Source organism: Gadus morhua, chromosome 3 (assembly GCF_902167405.1).
Source record: "Gadus morhua chromosome 3, gadMor3.0, whole genome shotgun sequence".
NCBI lineage: Eukaryota > Metazoa > Chordata > Actinopteri > Gadiformes > Gadidae > Gadus > Gadus morhua.
Window position 1 is genome coordinate 6,728,799 of NC_044050.1, and position 21,042 is coordinate 6,749,840.

Here is a 21,042-nt window from a genome sequence, read left to right on the forward strand (position 1 = left end):
ACGCCATACCAGCTAACCCTAACTATTTCTATTAAACTGTCTTATTGCTTCCGACGTCTGCGTCTGCATCTTTCCCACTCCTGGCTAATAGTTTCAGCTTTTGTACTGTATATCAGAAATGATCACCCTGTACCACACTAATGACTTGTTGATGTTTTGTGAGCACTCACACATTTCTCTAGGTATCTTAAGTTTCCTACTGGAGTCATCAAAACTTTGGACTTTGTTATTGTAAGAAATATTGTGTTGCAAAAACACTTTGTGTCTTACCGTTACCCTAACCTTAACCCCAGTAACATTTCTTCATCATAAACTACAAGTTATGCAAAATGGCATACAAACATCCAGTCCAATATGAAAGAAAAAAGCTGGCTTCATTAAGGAATCGAACCCCTTATCCCCGCGTTAATGAGTTGTTCTCTGACCACTAACCGATCAGGTCTTAGTACATGCGATTCAAGAGTTAACCACTTTACAATCTTTAAACTTCGGTTGCCTAGAAATTGTAAAGACAGTGATGTGTGTACATTGTGCGACTATCCGTCACTCGCGATGTGTGTGCAGTCCAAAATGAAAGAAAAAACCTTGCATCACTAGGGAATCGAACCCCCAATCATCAGTTGGTCATTGGTAACTGTAAACAAAGAGATCGCATTTTGTTTAACTGCTAACTAACAAACGGGTTTATGCGTTCACTGAACAAAGATTATGGAAATAAAAGACCACTTTTCCATCAGAAAAATCATCAAAACCGTTATTACCAACCCATAGACACTAAAAGCAAAGGTCGATCAGCAAAGTCACAACTTTTCTCGGTTTTGGGGCCTCAGTGGTGGAACGAGCTCCCTGCCGCTCTCAGGACCGCAGAGTCGCTCACTATCTTCCGAAAGACTCGCATGTTCAGAGTTCACCTCGACTCTGCATAGCCACCTTTCCTCTTCGGACCACCATTGTACACTGTATTGTATTGTAGTGTATTGTATTGTATTGTATTGTATTGTATTGTATTGTTCTGTATTGTAGCCCTTAACTGTGTAGCAACTGCAGCAGCTGCTATCATGTCTGTAATACGGGGAATTGATTAACCTAGCGATTGTGGTACTTGCACTTGGTTCTATGAACATCCTTTCTGTACCGACAGCGATATATTGATGCACTTCTTATGACAAATGTACTTATTGTAAGTCGCTTTGGATAAAAGCGTCTGCTAAATGCCCTAAATGTAAATGTAAATGTAAATGCCATAACATTCTCACATGCACACCCATCGCGAGTGACGGCTACGCGCACACATGCACACCCATAGCGAGTGACGTAGGACGTAAAGTCCCGCCCAGGTCGAAGTGGCGTCGATTTAGAGAGTCCCGTTCTCACTCACCGGTCGGAGGTACACACACCTACAGCAGCGCGCCGTCCAGACTACGTCACACACGCGCGTCCATGAGAATCTCGCGGACCCGCAACCGGCGGGGGGAGTGAGTGTGTTTGTGCCATTGCATGTCTTTACCTTTTGTGGAAGAGGGAGAGACGTCGGAGGCGCACAGAGCTTTTGGCCGTGATATTATACAATTATATTATATTATATACTATTATATATAGAGCTCCGGGATTCGCAAACGGCAAAAATCACTTTCTCCTCCATGCTGCAGTTCACCCCGGACTGCACTGCACTGAGTTTGACGGTTGAACGCTGATTGGCTGTTTACGTTACACATGTCACTCAGTGGCCACGCTGTTGAACGCTGATTGGCTGTCATCACGAGAAATTAAAATACATTTCAACTCGAGCGAATTTGTCGCGCCACAAATCCTCGTGAACGCGCTCGCCTGTGCACGGCGAAAGTGTGGCGCGACAAATCAAAACTTGTTGCCGGTTTTCTCTCGCGAAGAATTCGCCCGATACGCGTCTACATTCACTTTATATGGGATTTTGTCGCCCCGTCGCGTTTGGTGTGAACGCACAATGAGTATGCCGGCGGCGGCAAAAATAAACAGATTACGTGCCAATTTGTATTCGATGTTCGTGACAGGGGCATTTTATACATCCCCTGGAGAACATCTCGCGATACATCGCATATATTCGATATATCGCCCAGCCCTATGGTCTAGTAATAATTTAATAATTATTTTTTCTTAATGGTGTTCATGTTAACTGAAGTCATGGAGTTAGGTTATTAATGCATACAATATTTAATAAAAAACTCTTAATGCAGGTTAAGAACTGTTTCCCTGCATTAAAAGGGCAGCATACAAACTTGAGAAAAACCAAACACTGAAACACTGCGCATATCCAAGGGGGGATTAATGAGCCAATTAGCACAGGTGAATTAATTAACCTTACTGAAAATGACTTAGAACTAAATACTGAGCAGACGCCCCTAATGGCAGAACATAACTTAAACTGTGACGTGTATTCCTCCCAGGCAGAACCAGGTCTGCCTCAAAGCATAAAACACCCGCCATCAAAACATGGCTCCTGGTTGACCTTTACTCGTTTGCTATTCCCTTCAGCTCCGTTATTGAGGTACCCTCTCCCCGCCCCACACCCGCCCCGCCTCACCTAGAATGCATCTGTGCGGTGCTTTGAACCGGGACCGCTGCTTTGATCTGACTTTCCCTTTTGATTTGTTTTGTTTTGCACCGGGTCACACCACAACAAACCAGGACGCAGCGCCGGGACCAAGTGATCTTCCTCTCACTGCATGTGTATGTGTATATTTATCTTTGCGTGCGTGTGTGTGTGTGTGTGTGTGTCAAGGGTGTGTGTGTTTGAGTGTGTTAAACTGAAAAACAAAGTCAAAGTGGTTTGCTTAGATACATTATAGAGATTGCTAGAGACATAAAGGTAATGTCTCTCTCTGCCTTTGATGAGGGATTTAGTTTTTTTGTGTATGTCTGTGTGTTTGTGTGAGAGAGAGAGAGAATGTGACTGAGTGCATTTGTGAACTCAGCCAATATGAACTAATAACTAAGTTCTTGCTCTCTTCGCTCTTGGTGAATCTGGTTGGAAGTAAAGCAAAAACATCTCCTTTGAGAAATGCCTTCCGCCACGTTAACTCTTTAGCATTGGGTTTCAATGGGCTTGAGGCCCAGCTGATCTTCAGCGAGAAGCTGAAGGTAACCTTGAGAGCAAGGAGTCTATAATTTTTTTAGAATGAAGAGAAAAAATAACATAAATAAACCATTTATACTAACCACATCGATAACCCTTCCTCTTACAGTCCCCTGATGACTAAGTATTTACCCGGTAAATATATGGTAAATCATAGATATTATTGGGTAATTACCACTGGTAATAGGAATGGTAAATACAGAGGAACTACAGCTGAAGTACTAAGAAAAACCTCCACTATTACCCATCAACTCAACTAAGTACCGTGTAGTTGTAACTGTTATAGTAATAACTCAGATATAATTTTGTACTTCCTAGGAAAGTAGGCAACCAATTCTTAGACACAACACTTCTATTGCCCATCAATTCAAGTTACAATTGTGGTTATCCAAGGTTTATGTTGGTAACGGCCCAAGTTTAATTATATACTATCTAGAAATTAACATAGTACTTTCCAATAAATTACTTTTTCTTATATAGTTATTGTTCATAGCTACACCCATTTATAAAAGGTTTATTCGATTTACCTCAGAAACTACGGAATTGTTTTTATTTAAGGTGAAAAATGACAGCAATACTTACCTGGTAACAACTTCTGCAGGAACAGTTTTCCTCTTGTGTCATGGTACATCTTCTTAAATACTGGGTAAAAAGCCTTGTTTGTTTCCATGGTATTACCATGTTCTTACCATATCTTTTGTATTAGATAATTCCATTGTCCATGCAGTTAACTGGAACTTGTACCATATATGTTCTGCAACGTTACTAAGTAAATCATGGCAATTTACCCAGTAAGTAAGCTGAAAATGTACTGTAAAAGGAAGCCTTTTTTTCTTTCGATGGTATAACCAGGCTATTACCAAAGAATGTCTAACTGGTCATTCCCTTTTCCATGCAATCAACACAAACTTGTACCATAGATGTTCTGCAACGTTATTAAGTAAAACATTACAATTTACCCAGTAATTAAGCTGAAGCTGTACTGTAAAAGGAAGCCTTGTTTGTTTCCATTGTATTACCAGGCTCTTAACATATAATTTGTAACTGGTTATTCCCTTTTCAATGCAATCAACACAAACTTGTACCATATATGTTCCGCAACGTTTCTAAGTAAAACATGACAATTTACCCAGTAAGTAAGCTGTAACTGTATTGTAAAAGGAAGCCTTGTTTTTTTTTAATGGTATTACCAGGCTCTTACCATATAATTTGTAACTGGTTATTCCATTTTCAATGCAATCAACACAAACTTGTACCATATATGTTCTGCAACGTTAATAAGTTAAACATGACAATTTGTCCAGTAAGTAAGCTGAAACTGTACTGTAAAAGGAAGTCTTGTTTGTTTCCATTATATTACCAGGCTCTTACCAAATAATTTGTAACTTGTTATTCCCTTTTCCATGCAATCAACACAAACGTGTACCATATATTTTCTGCAACGTCGTTCACCAGTAGCTAGGCACTTTAATTTTAGTTTAAAACCCCAAACCACTGTTGACGAAAGGCATATTAAAATGAAACAAAAACAAAGGCTTAACTTTCAAACAATGCATTTCTCCCAAACAGGCACTGAACACTGAAAGAAATCTGACAAACAAAAGAGCCGTCCACACTCAATTTAAATGTTACTGATGGTGTTTTGATAAAACACATGACAGTGTTGTGGCAGATGACCAAAATGCAGAATGCTTTAACCACTACAATTTGAATGGCGAATTTCATGCAGCAATCTGCCTAGGGGACCATCTTCGTGGTCATTCGCCAACCATTGCGTCCACTGGATGAATGAGAGATGGCTCTTTAGTGTCCTCTCTGTGTGGTTTCCCCGCAGTCTCCACACCTTGTAGGCTGACCAAGCCCTGACCAAGTACCTCCAAATCTCCCCTTCCATTCTGTAATAAAGTATTAGAAGGTCATTAGGACTGTCAATTAATGAACCTTTCTAGAACATGTTAAACTCAAAGATTATTTTGTTTGCCAGTTAAGAAAGGATGCGGGTCCTCTGGCCATAGAGTGGCGAAGTCACGCCCCTTCCGGTAGACCCCATGGGACCTATGAGATCGAAAAATATGAATGAGTTTCAATGGAGAGAAAGTAACTCTTTTCTGGTCCCAGTCTTTATGTGCCCCGGATTACACATATGTTGTTTGTGGATTTAAATGATAATTTTTCATCCAAAGAAAACATTTTCGTGAAGAAGTTTGATAATGTTCGTTTTTTTCCAAGGGGAGGATAAAAGCATCAAAAGAGGTGAAAACTATTATAAGTTGGGGCATGTGGAGAGTTTCAGTTATGCCGATTATGGGGAGATTGTCGGTCTTGTCCACGCCAGTCGCAGGGAGCTTGACTAGGGTTGAGCACCGAAACTCGGCTCCAGTAGGGAACCGGTTCCGACGTAAACGGTTGTAACGGGATCGAATAAGAATGCATATTTCGGTGCCTCATAACGGTGCCTGGCGTTTTTTAATGCCCCCTGCCCCGCCCCCATGGTGTTGCGGCGTCAACTTGCGTAAGTGCCGGGCGCTATACCGGTTCACACTGAATAACGGTGTGTATTTTCGTTAGGACATGATTTTTTTATATACCGCCATACTGGTGTATTTGATTACACAACGTTCGGCACGCAGCGCTGCGCGACACTGTTTCAGACGGGACCCTTTTCAATGTTGCGCTAAACACGCATGGTACGACTATCACTTTCTTTATGGTAGTGGCTATTCGTACGGCGACCGTAAGAATAGCAATTAGGCTATTCGTACGGCGTGCCGTAAAAATTAGTCTATTTTCACGGCAGGTTATGGTTAGGGTTAGGGTTAGGGTTAGGGTAAGGGTTAGGGTTAGGGTTAGGGTTAGGGTTATTACTATAATTAATTACTATAATTACGGTCGGCCCGGTTAGGGTTAGGGTTAGCGCCGAGCAGACTGATAGGTCAAGTGCGGTCACGTGACAAGCTCGGTCGCCGTACAAAAAGCCACTGCCTTTCTTTATAGGTCCATGACTGCGAGGTGTGGTATTTCAGGCCAACTGGTAAAAGAGTGTGTCACGGCTTTCAAACATATAAACCATAAAGCCTATGGGCGCCTCGAGACTCGGGACGGACTTGTCAACGCGCTGTGGCATCGCTTACTTGATGTTGTTTGGATTGAAGATCGGCAGGTTGTAGTGGGTGAACGTGAATGAACGTGTGTGTGTGTTGGGAGCGAATGTCATTTTAAAGTAACAAACAAACAAACTCAAAGCCGATGCATGCATCCAAAACTTTCTGTTCAAAACCAAATAAACAAATCAAAAACAGAGTCGTTATTCGCTTCAAATACTTTTTCCTTTCAAAATTTGGGAATTAATACAGCGCGGCACCGAGCGGTTGAAAACAATGTTGGCGTCTCCTGTGGCTGCCTTGCGCACCTGAGTTATATTAATTAATATGACTTTGGCAGTAATGTTGCGCCATGATGCGAGCCTGCCTGCTTTCAGCGAGTAATTAATATTATTTGTAATTATTTTTTAAAAAGATATTTATCAGTCACAGCCTTCACAGCAGCCTCTTCGGGTAAGTCGAGTAATTTAATGCCAACCGTAAAACTTGCATATCAAGTAGGCTAGCAAACACCGTTGCCATTCAACTCAGTGTCCGCTGACTTTCTGCTTAATGTGTAACTCATAACAAGTTGTGCATGTTTGCAAGTGTGTGCGGTTTCGTTTTTTTAAGGTAGATGGTGTTTTTGTGGGTAGATGGTGCTCCCACACGCATACAAACTTTGAAATAAGTCTGTACATGATTTTTTGAGTGAGATACGCATTTCTGGAAGCAGCTACCAAACGAGCGAGTCAGTTTCGGCGCCCCCTCCTACGTAGGAAGGGGGCACATTTGAATATTACCTCCCACTTCCCAACTCCCCTCCAATCAGAGCATCGCTAACATTTTGTGGACCAGCGGACGAGCAGCTCCGATGGTTGGAACTCGGCGCTAGCCCTGCAACTAAGCTCCGGGAGTACAATCTCTTTCTCTGACGCCGAGCTCACCCCGCCGGAGCTGCCGCCGAAGGGAAGTCGGGAGGAGGAGACATGGTGTAGAAAGGGATTGTACTCCCGAAGCTGAGCTGCCGGACTGCCGCCGAGCTACCCCAGCCGGAGCTGCTTGTCCACCGGAGCTGCTAGTCCGCTGGAGCTTCCACCTAGCTTCGGCGCCAGTTCAGCTCCCGGAGTACAATCCTTTTCTTCTCCATGTCGCGGTTCATGGACTTCAGAGAGTCAATGCCAAAGTTCCTTCCCCCCAATTCTTCTCAACCATGGCCGAGATATCCCCCACTACGAGTCTTTACTTGTGGAAGTACCAGAGACGTCAGACACTTTATTATTCATAATATCATACGAGGCGCACATAGCTTTTGGCCGTGATATTAGATAGAATATATAAATACCCGTATATAATATTATTATGTTATATTATATTATATAGATATAGAGCTCCAGGAGTCAGCAAACGGCAACAATCCCTTCTCCTCCATGCTGTGGTTCAGTCTGACAGCTCATTGGTCAATGGGCAGCAGCTAATTGGCTTGAAGAAAAAACTATTGGGAGTCACACCTATCTTAGCATAAAAATCCTGAATGTGTTCAGGCCCTTACAATCTTGGGCTGAGTGGTAGCTTCTCCACAAGTTTATGGGCAACTGAGGTAAAATAAGTGTTGTGATTGGCTATATCCTCCTTCTTATTTACCTCTTTTACATCAATGGAGAGCGTAATACAAGAACTGGTATTGCTTTTTGTCTTAGATAAGCATCCTAGATTTCCTAGACAGTCACATTCAACTGACTCATGTCTACTGTACCTAACTGACTTCATAAGGGGCGAAACAGATGTCGGCAAACTATGTGGCATGATCCTAATTGACTTACAGAACGCCTTTGATACGGTCGATCATAGCCTACTGTACAACAAGTTGTCAGCCTTGGGCATGTGCCCATTCCGCCTTAAGATGGTTTGTTTCCTAACTCTCGGGTAGATCCCAAAAGACTGAATTCCAAGGTCATATATCCAAGGTACAACTTGTAACTTGTGGAGTTCCACAAGGGAGCGTCTTGGGGCCATTACTGTTTTTTTTAACTACATCAATGACATGAAGTCCGCCTGCAATGAGAACATAAATGAGCTTGAGCTGCATGCCATTTTGCAAGAGGAATTCAGTAAGATCAGGATCTGGCTATTAGACAGTAAATTATCTCTTCATGTGGCCAAAACTGAATTCAGTGTTTGGCTCTAAGCCAAGACTGCACAAGAAAGAGTTTTCCAGTATCAGCCTTGGTGGGCAGCTCTTTCCTGCCAAGCCCTCAGTAACTATTTAGGATGCTGTTTAGACAGCAACCTATATGGGGGGAGCATGGCTTCAAAGGTCATGAGCAAGGTAAATGGCCGATCCAGATTCCTAGCTAGGAAAGCTCCATTCCTTAATGCAGTTAGCCTCAGACTGCTAGCTAATTTACTGGTTTTATGCTGCTTTGATTACGGCCTTGGCTCAAGGTATGGTGGTCTTACTACGGACCTAAAAGACAAACTGCAAGTTTCTCAGAATAGGTTGGTCAGGGTAGTGCTGGGGCTCACATCAAGGGATCATGTGGGTACGTTCCAGTTCCAACACCTGTGCTGGCTCCCCCTGGAGGCTAGGGCAGTTCAACTCCAGCTCAGGGTGGTCCATAATGTTTGCAATCACAAGTCACCGGCATACCTTAATAATCACTTTATTAACGGCGTTAATTTTTTATCGCGCGATTAATGCTGTTTTGGCTTGGTAAACGTTGTCGTTTTTTCACCTGCTGTCTAGCAACAACTAGTCACATTAGAAAAACGACAACACCATTCCGGATCTAGCTACACTGGAAACAAAACAACAAGCACGCCGCAAGAACTTGGGGCAAGCAAGGATAGGGAGCGGGTGAAAAACTCCTTAAAAGTGTGTGTGGTTTGTGAATCACTCTGTTCGAGCCTGCACGAGAGTTCAATGTAGTCATTAGCTGTCTTTCTGACCAATCGCAGTTCAAGGCCCACCTGGGCTGTACTACTACGGGAGGGGCCACTCAGTTACTCCCCTCCCCTAGAGAAAATCGACTTGGTTGCGACGTTGACAGTTTGTGAGTGTTGCGTCTGTTGAGTGAGTGAGAGGTTACGGGCGCACAGCTTAGGCTGCCGGACGGCGCTGCAAGGAACTTTTATGAACGCAATATTGTTATCCCGCAGTAATCAGCCCGACAGCCCCGAAACGTTAACGGCCCACTGGGAATTCTCCCGACTCTCCCGATTACCACTCCGCCACCGTGTGTGTGTGTGTGTGTGTGTGTGTGTGTGTGTGTGTGTGTGTGTGTGTGTGTGTGTGTGTGTGTGTGTGTGTGTGTGTGTGTGTGTGTGTGTGTGTGTGTGGGCGTTATTCGATAGCCTGGTAATGTGTATAGGCCTACGTACGGTAGGAATATTCATACTGGTTAAAATAATAAATGTTACAGTGTTTCCCATCTTTGCTGAGCAAGAGTTTTGTTCGAAAGTTCAGTGATTGAAACAAATAAATGCCTGGGCTATTGAAGTTTTACGGTAGGCCTACCACTGTCATGCACCTACCCGATGTCAAGTGGACCGGGTTGAATTCACTGCGGGTCTCTCTTCTTATATCCATCTTACCAAATATATTTTATTATTGTCCTTCTCAACACTCTCTGATCTCACTAAAAGGCTAGCAGCACGAAATCAAGGGATATTTAGAATATAATTTTTTTTGCGTTTAATCGCAATTAAATATTTTAATCGCTTGACAGTACTAGTTACCATATCTCGATGTTCTGGGTTGTTGTGCTGATCTCTTCTCCACAGTTTGTTTGCAACTTAAGGAAACTTGCATCAACAACAAGGGTTTAGCCTAGGCAAGATCATATCTTGTTATTTTCTGTTTTCGATAAAGATACATATTTCTGCTTACAGTGCCTGATGGAACAGTACCCTTACCCAATCCTACAGGCTTAGAAGCAATTGCATTTGTGGAATTCAATACGAGGGCAGTGTCATGCCCGTCAGCGTCCAGGCTGACGCTTCTGTATTCAACATCAACTATTACAAATATGTCATAATTTTAGCAATGAAAACAACAGATAAAGAGGTAGAACGTTCACAAAGTCAAAAAAAGAAAGTGCACAGTGTGAGAACAGTAACACTGTGCTTCCCACCGAATGTGGTTATTGGGTTACGGGCCAAACCGTATCGTCTTTGTTTCTCGTCTTAGACTCCACCATTGTTTTTGTAATCTGGTTGGGAGGACGCAGAAGCTCTCTGTCTCACCCTCCCTTCACCTCTTTAGCTCTGCTCCGCATGGGGCCAGACTTAGATATGCCCTCTTCTCCCCAGTCTCTCTCTATCTTGTCTCTTTGTGGATTTCCTTTTGTTCTGCTGCTCATCAGCCAGGCTCACTGAGTGTATTATATATATATATTGTATATATTTATTATATATACTTCTAGTGTTCTATTTCTATATTATACATGACGGAAATACCCCAGAGCCACAGTGGTAGATATGCGGTTTTCCCACCCCCAGTATGGGAGGGTGTTGTCAGAAGAAGACAGAAACACTTACATTTGGAAAATGCCCCCAAAAATGTAATGGAATTGGATTGAATTGAATCTCAATTTATATTAAGACAGAAATTGCATGTGATAATACACAATAAATACATAAGGTGTGTGTGTGTGAATGTGGCTATATCGGTGGATGTGTTATTGTGTAACTGTAACCACAAGCCTTGTAAATAATACTACTGTTATAATGTATTTTCACATGAAAACACATTTTCCATCGTGTTCTGTCCTAGATGACTGCCGGCTGTGCCTTTAATGGGGAAGGTAACTTGGCCTACGAGCTCCTTCCTTCTATCTGTGACTTTGGTCAGGTTGGCATGGAAATGGACATCAGCCTGGTTTTAGTACATTGCAGCATCTGAGAAGGAGAATATAAAATATAAAATATGAAATGTCTTACTTTGCAACCTCAGTGATGTTTATACAACACAATGAAATGAACGGAGGTCATTTTGATAAAAAGACAAAGTATGTTTGATATTCTCTATCTCTCTCTCTCTCTCTTTCTGCAGGTCTTCACTGACATGCCCCCATTGCCTTAAACAGAGCAACACCTTCGACCCGTTCTCCTGTATCTCCCTGCCCATCCCCCTACGCCAGACCAGGTATCTATAACTTGTGTTGTTATTATAAGTAGTAATACGTTGCGATATGTTATATAATGGAATATCTTGTTGTGTTTTATGTTGTGGTATGTTGTTAAATGTTGACTTTGTTTTATTGGTTTAATCTGTGTTTACCTCTCTGAAGCACGTCGATAGGGTAAACAAATGTCAGTATGTTCTCCATCTCTACAGATTTCTGTTTATTTATTGTCACTGCAGCATTTTGTAACGGTGTAGTGGCCCCGAACACATGAACAAGGCAGGGAATGTTCTAGACAGAAGATACACTGAATACACAAAAATGATAATGCATGGCAGCTTATAAATCAATAATAGAATAAATAAGTGTTAAGTGTGGAATGGGGTTTGTAAATGTGCCGTTTCCGAGCTGTTGCTGCTGCACGCACAAGAACACGCACTCACAAGCACCTGCACACGCAAACATATAAACATGCACACATGCACAGAAAAATAACAGAAACATGTCTTTACATGCAAGTGAATGAGCACACCAACATTCACACACACAGACATGCTTTTGCCAAGCAGCAAACACGATGCAAGATTTGAATAGAACACTCACACATACACACACACACACACACAAACCGGCTTTCTCTCAGTGCAGTAGTCTATCAGCCTGGCTGAAGGACGGGCAGCATCAGGGAGTTCAGCAGGCCGTGTGGTAGCCAGGCCTGGCTGTCTGAGATAGTGAGCGGAAACACAACACACCATATCAGAGGGGCTACATCTTATAAACAAATGAAAAAGTAACAGTCTTGCACAGTCTTGGAACGTTATTGACCTATCATGATCAAGATTTTAACTATGCTTAAGATGTAGGCAACGAGAATGCCTTGTCCGAAGTTTTATACATTTTGGGAGGAAAAATAAGTGCCTTTCACCCATTTCTCATTAAGTAGCTGTAGCTGTTTTTCTCGTTGAAGAACAGCCTTCTAAATGTATGGTTAAGTCAGCTCACAGAAGGGATTTTCTCGGAAATTAATGGAGGGTATTGGATTCCTCATGCGATAAACGTTGAATAGTGTTGAATAAGATATTATTATTTAAGATAAGAAAAAAACACAAGCTAGCAACCAAACCACTTTAGTAATGCACTTAAGCAATATCTATCAAGCAACAATTAAATAATAGCTGATTAAAATACAAATAATACACATACTGCATACAAATACAGTTTCTCATTCAGTGTGGGAAGGTCCACTGCATTAGATACCAAAGTAAGAATTCTACAATCTATTTACCCCCCAGGTGATGTTGTCTGTGGAGAATACAGCTATATTTTCTTGGTACCTTGTGGTACACACCTAAATCACGCTTGCACACATGTTGACCTTGGTATTGATCACACCTCCCAAACATTGAAGTATTGGCACATTGGCGTGCTTCAGTGGTGAAACATCTGCACACACACGCACGCACGCACGCACGCGCGCGCGCACACACACAGTTTGTATAGTATACAATACAAAAATGTAAATGAAAACTATTTTGACCTTGTTTTCCTTGCTCTCTTTCTCTCGATCTCTGTCTTTGTTTAACCCATGATCCCTCAATCCTTCCCTTATTGCTTCTCTCTCTCTCCTCCCCCTCCTTCTTTCTTTCATTCTCTCTTTCTTGCTTTCATTCTCTTTCTTTCTTTCATTCTCTCTCTGTCTCTCTTTCTTTCTCTCTCTCCCTACCTCTCACTTCCCTTAATTAGTCTGTGATGATAAAGCTGTTTATGGTGGGATGATGTGATTGGCTTCACTGACCTGCAGAACATCCATGTTATGTCCTAAATGTCATGTATTAATCTAACTAACTCTCTCTCTCTCCCTCTTTCTCGCCATCTCTCTCTCTCTCTCTCTCTCTCTCTCTCTCTCTCTCTCTCTCTCTCTCTCTCTCTCTCTCTCTCTCTCTCTCTCTCTCTCTCTCTCTCTCTCTCTCTCTCTCTCTCTCTCTCTCTCTCTCTCTCTCTCTCTCTCCCTCCCTCTCTCTCTCTCTCTCTCTCTCTCTCTCTCTCTCTCTCTCTCTCTCTCTCTCTCTCTCTCTCTCTCTCTCTCTCTCTCTCTCTCTCTCTCTCTCTCTCGCGCTCTCGCTCTCTGTCTCAGGCCGCTGTGTGTGACCCTAGTGTTCAGCGCCAAGGGCCAGCGATACCTGCGGGTGGGTCTGGCCGTGCCTCTGATGGGTACCCTGAGGTGCCTGAGAGCCATGGTGGCAGAGGAGGGCAAACTCCGCCCAGACCAGGTATAACCCTCCCAACAGACATCAGTTTATCTATGTCAAAGAGTGTGTAGGTAAAGGTTGGCAGGTCTGCTGTCTCCATGAATAGCATGGCAACAGGCGATCATAGAGCTCCAAAAAATATGAGAGAGAGAGAGAGAGAGAGAGAGAGAGAGAGAGAGAGAGAGAGAGAGAGAGAGCGGGAGAGAGAGAGAGAGAGAGAGAGAGAGAGAGAGAGAGAGAGAGAGAGAGAGAGAGAGAGAGAGAGAGAGAGAGAGAGAGAGAGAGAGAGAGAGAGAGAGAGACAGAAAAGCAACAGAGTAGTTGTGTGATCATGGATCGGATCGGTGAGCGACAAATAAGAGAGAGGGGTTGTGTGTGTGTTTGTCTGGGTGGGTGAGCGAACGAAGCAAGAGAGGGGTTGTGTGTGTGTGTGTGTGTGTGTGTGTGTGTGTGTGTGTGTGTGTGTGTGTGTGTGTGTGTGTGTGTGTGTGTGTGTGTGTCTGTGCTTGAGAGACCGAGCAGAGGGGGAGAGATGCCGTTATTATCTCCAGCTCGGGGCTTTAAGAAGCGCCCCCCCTGCTGAGCGAGGAATGGGGCTGATGTTGTTTGTCCTCCGTGCCGACGCCTGCCCAAGCCCCCCTCCGTCTGTCTGCTAGCACCACCCCTGACTGACTGGCAGGAGAGGCTCCACCTGCGCTGATTCATTCCTCCACCTCTGAGCCGTCTCCCGACCTGTCACTGGCTCGCTGTGTTTGTTGTTTTCTTACTCTGGTTTTGTGACGGTGACAAAGCAAGCTAGTGAGGTGAAGTGACATGTAACATTTTTCAGTGAGTTGACGCAGGCATGCTTGAATATATCAACTTTAAAACAATAATATGAATAATAATGATAGTAATCAATTTAACTTGTAAAATTCACTTTATATTAGAGATAAGCGGAGATATATTTCTACGTTTGGCTATCTTACCCATATTCAGATGACTCGCATGAGGGGGATTTGCTTGGTTAGCCTCTGCTTTCCATGAGACACTTCTATAAATTAACATTTCCAATTTGTTCGGAATAGTGGCTTGTTCAAAAGGCGTGCCAGTAGCAACACCACAAGATTGTCGTGTCTATAAACATTGTAAACACACAATATTTTTGGCTGTCATTATCAGGCTGTCTGTGATGCGCGGTTGACAGGATACCCTCCAAGGAGACTTTCCAGCAAGAAGCAGCTCCTTCTAGTTGAAAAGCCTTTCTAGAAAGACGCTGGTGTGTTCACTACCGCTACTCTTCGTTTATGAGACGGGGTGGGACTCCTTAAACTAGAACCTTGAGGAACATCCTCCGCTTGGAGCTTATGGTGAAAAACAAAGTGAAACAAAAAGATACAAATATAAATGATAAGAGGCAAGGGACCACACAAGTTTATCATACAACTCAACATGGTGGAAAACTAAGGCTTAAAATAAATGGCAAAAAATAAATTGATAGTGATCTATTCCTGTTGCCAGGACCTGACTGCTGCCAGGCTCCGGCGGGGCCACAGTGGTAGCATTGATGAGGACAGAGGGAGCTGTGATCACGCAGGCCACCCAAAAATAGTCAATGTAATGAATCCCTTTTATTTGAGAAGGGAACTTTTGGTCACAGACGAGGAAGCACGTTCAACTTCCCCCGGCTTGAGGCGAATTGGCTATCTTCTAGTCAAAGTCAACATTCGGGTTGAGAAACATTTGTTCCACTTGAGGGGTAAATAAAGTTGCTCTTTGCAATCGAAGCGACGCATGTATTTGGTGCGATAAGCTTCATTCTTATAATGTCATTCCTGTGACTTTCCAAACAAGCACATTAATGGGAGTTGAGCTCTTCCTTCTCTCACATTTTTATCCTCTCTCTCACTCTTATTTTTATTGTTTAATTTAATGAATTACTCAATTATTTTAAAAGCCATCACCCTCATCACCATCATCGTTGACTGCGCCCCCTCCTCCAGGTCATCCTATCAGAGCTCTACACCACCGGCTTCCAGCGGAGCTTCTCGGATGAAGACGATCTCACATCCATCACCGATAGCGACGTGGTGTACGCATTCCAGGCCCCTCCCCTTCACAGCCGGGAAGCCCCTGCACCAATCTCAGGTGATCATGAAGACCATGGACCGCTTTCTTTTCCCCCATTACAAATGTTTTGAATTCTGCGACCCACTGAAAAGTGTGACCCCAGGGGGAGCTGTTCACATTTTCTGCATCATGCACGAGGTTGAAGCGTAGACAGGCATGAAGTCTTCACGTGCGGAAACATGCACGAGCTTAAAACTTAACGTTTGCATCGTCATCGGTCACTCGGATTGGGGGTACCAAACGCACGTTAAGTGGCTGGAGCAAAACGGTTGATATGCCTCTGTGGTGGCATAACAAGAGCGCAACGAGTGAGCAGAGCCAACACTATTCCGCACTGATTGACATGATACAGATATGAGGATGACAAATTAAAAGCAGGTTGCTGTCGGGCGCCTCTTCCCGAGGCACGCCGTGCTTCCACTGGAACTACAAGCTGCTGCCGCTTCAGTTGCCCAATACATTCGGCTCTGTGCTTTCGTTCCACAGTTGGCAGCGGCCTTCAGATCTCCCCAGCATCACACAAAACGTAGGCAAAGGGACCTCGTATCGCCCCAAATTGGTGCCCTAATAAATTGGGCTCCTTAAAACACTACAATCACCCTTACTGTGCGTTCACACCAAACGCGACGGGGCGACAGGATCCCATACAAAGTGAACGTATAGACGCGTATCGGGCGAATTTTTCGCAAGAGAAAACCGGAGACAAGTTTTGATTTGTCGCGCCACACTTTCGCCGTGCACAGGCGAGCGCGTTCACGAGGATTTGTGGCGAGACAAATTCGCTCGAGTTGAAATATTTCAATTTTGGCGCGAATTTCACACACAATGATGACAGCCAATCAGCGTTCAACAGCGTGGCCACTGAGTCACATGTGTAACGTAACAGCCAATCAGCGTTCAGCCGTCAAACTCAGTGCAGTGCAGTCCGGGGTGAACTGCAGCATGGAGGTGAAAGTGAATGTTGCCGTTTGCGACTCCCGGAGCTCTATATATAATAGTATATGATATAATATTGGTATATATAATATCATGGCCAAAAGCTCTGTGCGCCTCCGGATGGCCGTAGCGTGGGGAGCTCTCATAGGGATTGGGCTTCTCGGGGTTTGTTTACCGGCGTTGCTATGTTTCCGGTCTTGTGTGTTCTAACGGTTTATTAGGTAGGCCTATCTAATAAATCTCTGTCTAATCAATACTTCATTCACTGCCTCTTCCGTGGTCATTACAATATTAGGAATAGACTGCGTCGGGTCCTCCGGCGTCTCTCCCTCTTCCACAAAAGGTAAAGACATGCAATGGTGGTTATCTTGTTGTGGTGCACAGAAAAACTTCACAGCAACAGATTATGATTGGTGGCGCGACAAAACTTCGGTGACAACGCGAACGGGCGACAAATGTCGCGTTTGGTGTGAACGCACAGTAATGCACCTAACATGCTGCTTTAGTGCGTGTAACGCATCTACGCGCCATAACCAATAGTTCCCTATGCAAAAATGCAACTTTTGTACTGATAAATAACACTGATACTGACGGTTAACTAGCTTTTATAGCCAAGCTGACAAGCTAGTATTAAAATACAAATTGGGGAAAGATTTTATTTGAAATGTGACATAATCATGACACTTAGCATGTTTGCAACTAATGCTAAATACCAAGCTCCCTGCTTTAACGAGCATTTCACCTGCAGCTTCTTTATTCGATGCTCGTAATCTATCAGTTATTTTGGAGCATTTCGCTACATACTTTTTTATTTTTAATTATTTCTCCTTTCTTCTTTCTCTTTTTGCTGTCCATCACTTTCAACACAATGAAAATAGAATAGAATGTGGATAGCCTAATGGCCCACCAAACGCGTGTCAACTCGTGTCAACTTTTGTCCCTCCCCTTTACACGCGCCGCGATTACGCGCCCGCCTGTGAGCCTTCCCAGAATCCCTTGCCCACCGTTTCGAGCCCGCATCCAATAAAAAAGTGAACGGGAGGTGAGTGCCACACTCAAGACCACTCGTTTGGTGTGGCCGAGCCTTAAGCCTTATTTAAATATAAGTCGTATTTGAAACATTACCTTGCCTTGTGCCAGGTTATCGGCATAGAATTTGATGTTGTCGCCACACAAACTGCAAAAGGCCTTTTCAGAGTGCAGGTTGAATCCAGGAAAAGGACAATGGGCTTGCATTGTAATCTGTAATATAACCTGGAACGGCACTTTCCAATTCTACATGTGTACCAATAATAGGCCTTGGTTACATTTATCTTTTCAATTCAACTGTATTGATGCAATGTGCCAGATTGTACACGGGTCTGATGTTCACATTTGACACCTGAATGCGAACTCTGTGGCCGATTCTGTGTTTGGATTTCACCTTCCCACAAAAATAAAAACCAAAACTGAAAGGCCAATGTATAACAGCATTGCGCTGCTGTGGTGGTGCAATCAAAATAAATCTCACACCCCTACAGAACTTTATGCAGTTCGAAGGTTGTTTTTCTAAAACTCAGAAATATATTGTATATTCAACAGATATTCGGTCTCTCAAATAGCACTGTAGCGGTAATAAACGGTGTGGAGCCGTGTTTACCTGCCGAGGGGACGGAGGAGAATTCCGGGCGATGCTGGGTGTAGGCACAGGGATTGGGATAATGACGTCACAAGTAATGACGTCTTCCCACATTGTGACCAGATTGCTGTTCACACTCCTATGCAGTGTGACCAGAATGCGAGCCTGACCACCAGGGGAATGTGGTCCAGGTCATCAGATCACAGTGTGAGCCACATCAGATCTGGGCCTGTCGAGACCAGTCCTGGTCTGGGCACGGTTTCCCGAAACCTTCTTCAAGCTTTCTTTTTTTTTTGCTGGAGACACACAAACACAAAATAAATTCCAATAAATACCCTAATATTTTACAAATCAAAAATAAACAAAACTGTCTACTAAATTAAGGAAATTATACTGGGAAACGAATAAACAATTATAAGCAACAAGTGAATGTAATAAGTGGTTGAAAGACTTTTCTCAACCACCATCTCATCCCCTTGACATTTAGTTTTCACCTGACAAATAGAAACTTGCCGGGCGGTGTGCAGAGCCCGCACACAGACCCCTACAGGTAGCCAAGTCAGACACCTTTGTAAACAGAAAATCAATAGCCTCATTTGAACGGCTGCGACAGATGTAATAAGGGATGTAATTGCCTCAATCTCCTCCGCTGTTTCTATATTTTTCTATATTTTTTAAATCAGTGTAGGATATGTTAGTTTGTTCACCTATGGTTAAATAAATGTTTAGGTCTACTAGAAGGATTTCGAGCAATGTTTAATTCACAAAGACCGCAATATTTTTTAGAACCCTGTGCATGCACCTGCGCATTAAACGGAAAATCGAACTATGAGCAATCGATTTCAGCACTTTCTGGACAGCGCAGTGTACGAAGATGTGTTTCCGAAGAAGAATCCTAAGAGACCGTTCGGGAACCACGCCTATAGCGCTAAACAACTTTGAAAAGTCTAAACGTAGTAGTCTTCGTAGCTCGCTAAGAGTGGAGGTTATCGGGAAACCGGGCCCTGATCAGGTAATATCTAAAAGTCTCAGCGAGGCCATAGTCGGCCGGAAATAACGGTCTGCCCGCTCAGACTCAATAATCAGCTGACTTGTAGTTATGTTGTGGCTTATGCAATTGTTTCGCAGTAGACATAATTGTTCCAGACAAACCTCCCAGGCTGGTGGATGAAGCTCTTCTGACTCTTTCATCTAGGGGCCATTCTCTGTCACCCTACAGAGCACTTTGACCCAGTCGACACCTACACAGAGATCAAACATGGAGCACTCGCCAACCGCCTGGCGCGCACACACACTCACACGCATACACTAAAGCGACCCCTCCCAATGCGTTGAGTTGCTAATAAATTCATTAGCACTACACAGGAAAGCTTGACAAATACATAGCCCCAAAGGGATAATTTTGGCACACACACACACACACACACACACACACACACACACACACACACACACACACACACACACACACACACACACACAAATTTCGTAAATCATACTTAAATGCTCTCTGACAAATCGAATTTCCTGTTCTCATGAGCAGTCTGCGGGGAGAAATGAACGTCTTTAACACGGGGCATCGCTCATCTAAGTAGAGCACAACCCAAAAATACTGCGACAGTGTTTACTGAAACTTAATGCCGTGCTCGATGGTCAGGCAGTGCCACATCGTCACACGCTGTGCTGCTTTGGTTAACGGATTGAACGGCGGTTTGATGCGTTTTCTCCATCGAGGAATCTTTTGTAACTCATCAAACTGGCCCCTCTCCCTGCTCGCCTGCGTGTCCCCCATCTGACCTGGGGTCCATGGAGGATTCGATTTAATGAATTCTAGTTATTTATTTTTCCTAAATATAGGAGTTGGAACCGAGATCCCAAAACCTAAACCCAAAGCTTTGAGCCTATAACAGAGCTTTCTAGAAGCCACTCTGGAGTCTTTTGGGTGAACACACCGGTCCTGTGATTCTATTGGCTACTGGCATGCAATTTCTGATGAATGTAAAAATAAAACAATTTAGAAAACATTACATGTCACTACACGTGGATAACAACAGGTAGACTACAACTAGGTAGGCTACAACAGGTAGACTACAACTAGACTACAACAGGTGGACTATAGGTAGGGTACAGGTAGCCTATGTAGCCGGCCTTGACTGCATCGGCTAATTCTGCGTTGTGTTAATGAGCCGGGAGACAACTGCTGATTTGCCACGGGAGCTTTTATTCTTTTTTTATTCTTTTAAAAAAAAACGTCAGTACGTATTAATACGTCATACTGTCCGTCTCACAAGCACTCTAAACAAGGGGACACAAAAAGCGCGATATCAAACAAAGACTGCTGAACTGAATATAAAAGTATGTTTACCCACTAAACAGAGCGTCTTTTTGTCAGCAACTAAGAACCACAACCTCAAAATATTATTATTTAGGTTTGTTTTGTGTTTTGACCATGTTTTATAACTTAACACTAATAAACCGGAAGCACTCTCCATTCCTACCTCTCTCCAGCAGGGCAACTCTCCGACTGGAGAGCACGGCAGGAAATAAACAGGAAGTGACTACACACAACCCAACGTATTAAAATAAAAGCGTTCAAAGCAAATATACATTTATACATAAAGGAACAATAATGAATTAAAGGAATAAAAGGACTCTTAGTGAAATATAACATGACTATAAATACACCTGTTACACCTACAACTAGACTACAACAGGTACACTACAACATGTAGACTCTAGCTAGCCTGCAACTGGTAGACGAAAAGGGGAAGACCAGAAGAGTCCTGCTGCGTCTTTCCAATGCTTTTTAGTG

The 21,042-nt window shown here is 43.4% G+C and overlaps 1 protein-coding gene across 1 annotated transcript in view; it reads left to right on the forward strand.

Annotated features, from left to right (window-relative positions):
• usp43a (ubiquitin specific peptidase 43a) overlaps positions 1 to 21,042 on the forward strand; it is a 102,034-nt gene that overhangs the window by 41,173 nt on the left and 39,819 nt on the right. The window contains exons 4-6 of the mRNA XM_030352083.1: positions 11,246 to 11,338; positions 13,453 to 13,588; positions 15,550 to 15,694. Of these exons, the coding sequence (XP_030207943.1) occupies positions 11,246 to 11,338; positions 13,453 to 13,588; positions 15,550 to 15,694 (374 nt within the window). The remainder of the gene's footprint in view (positions 1 to 11,245; positions 11,339 to 13,452; positions 13,589 to 15,549; positions 15,695 to 21,042) is intronic.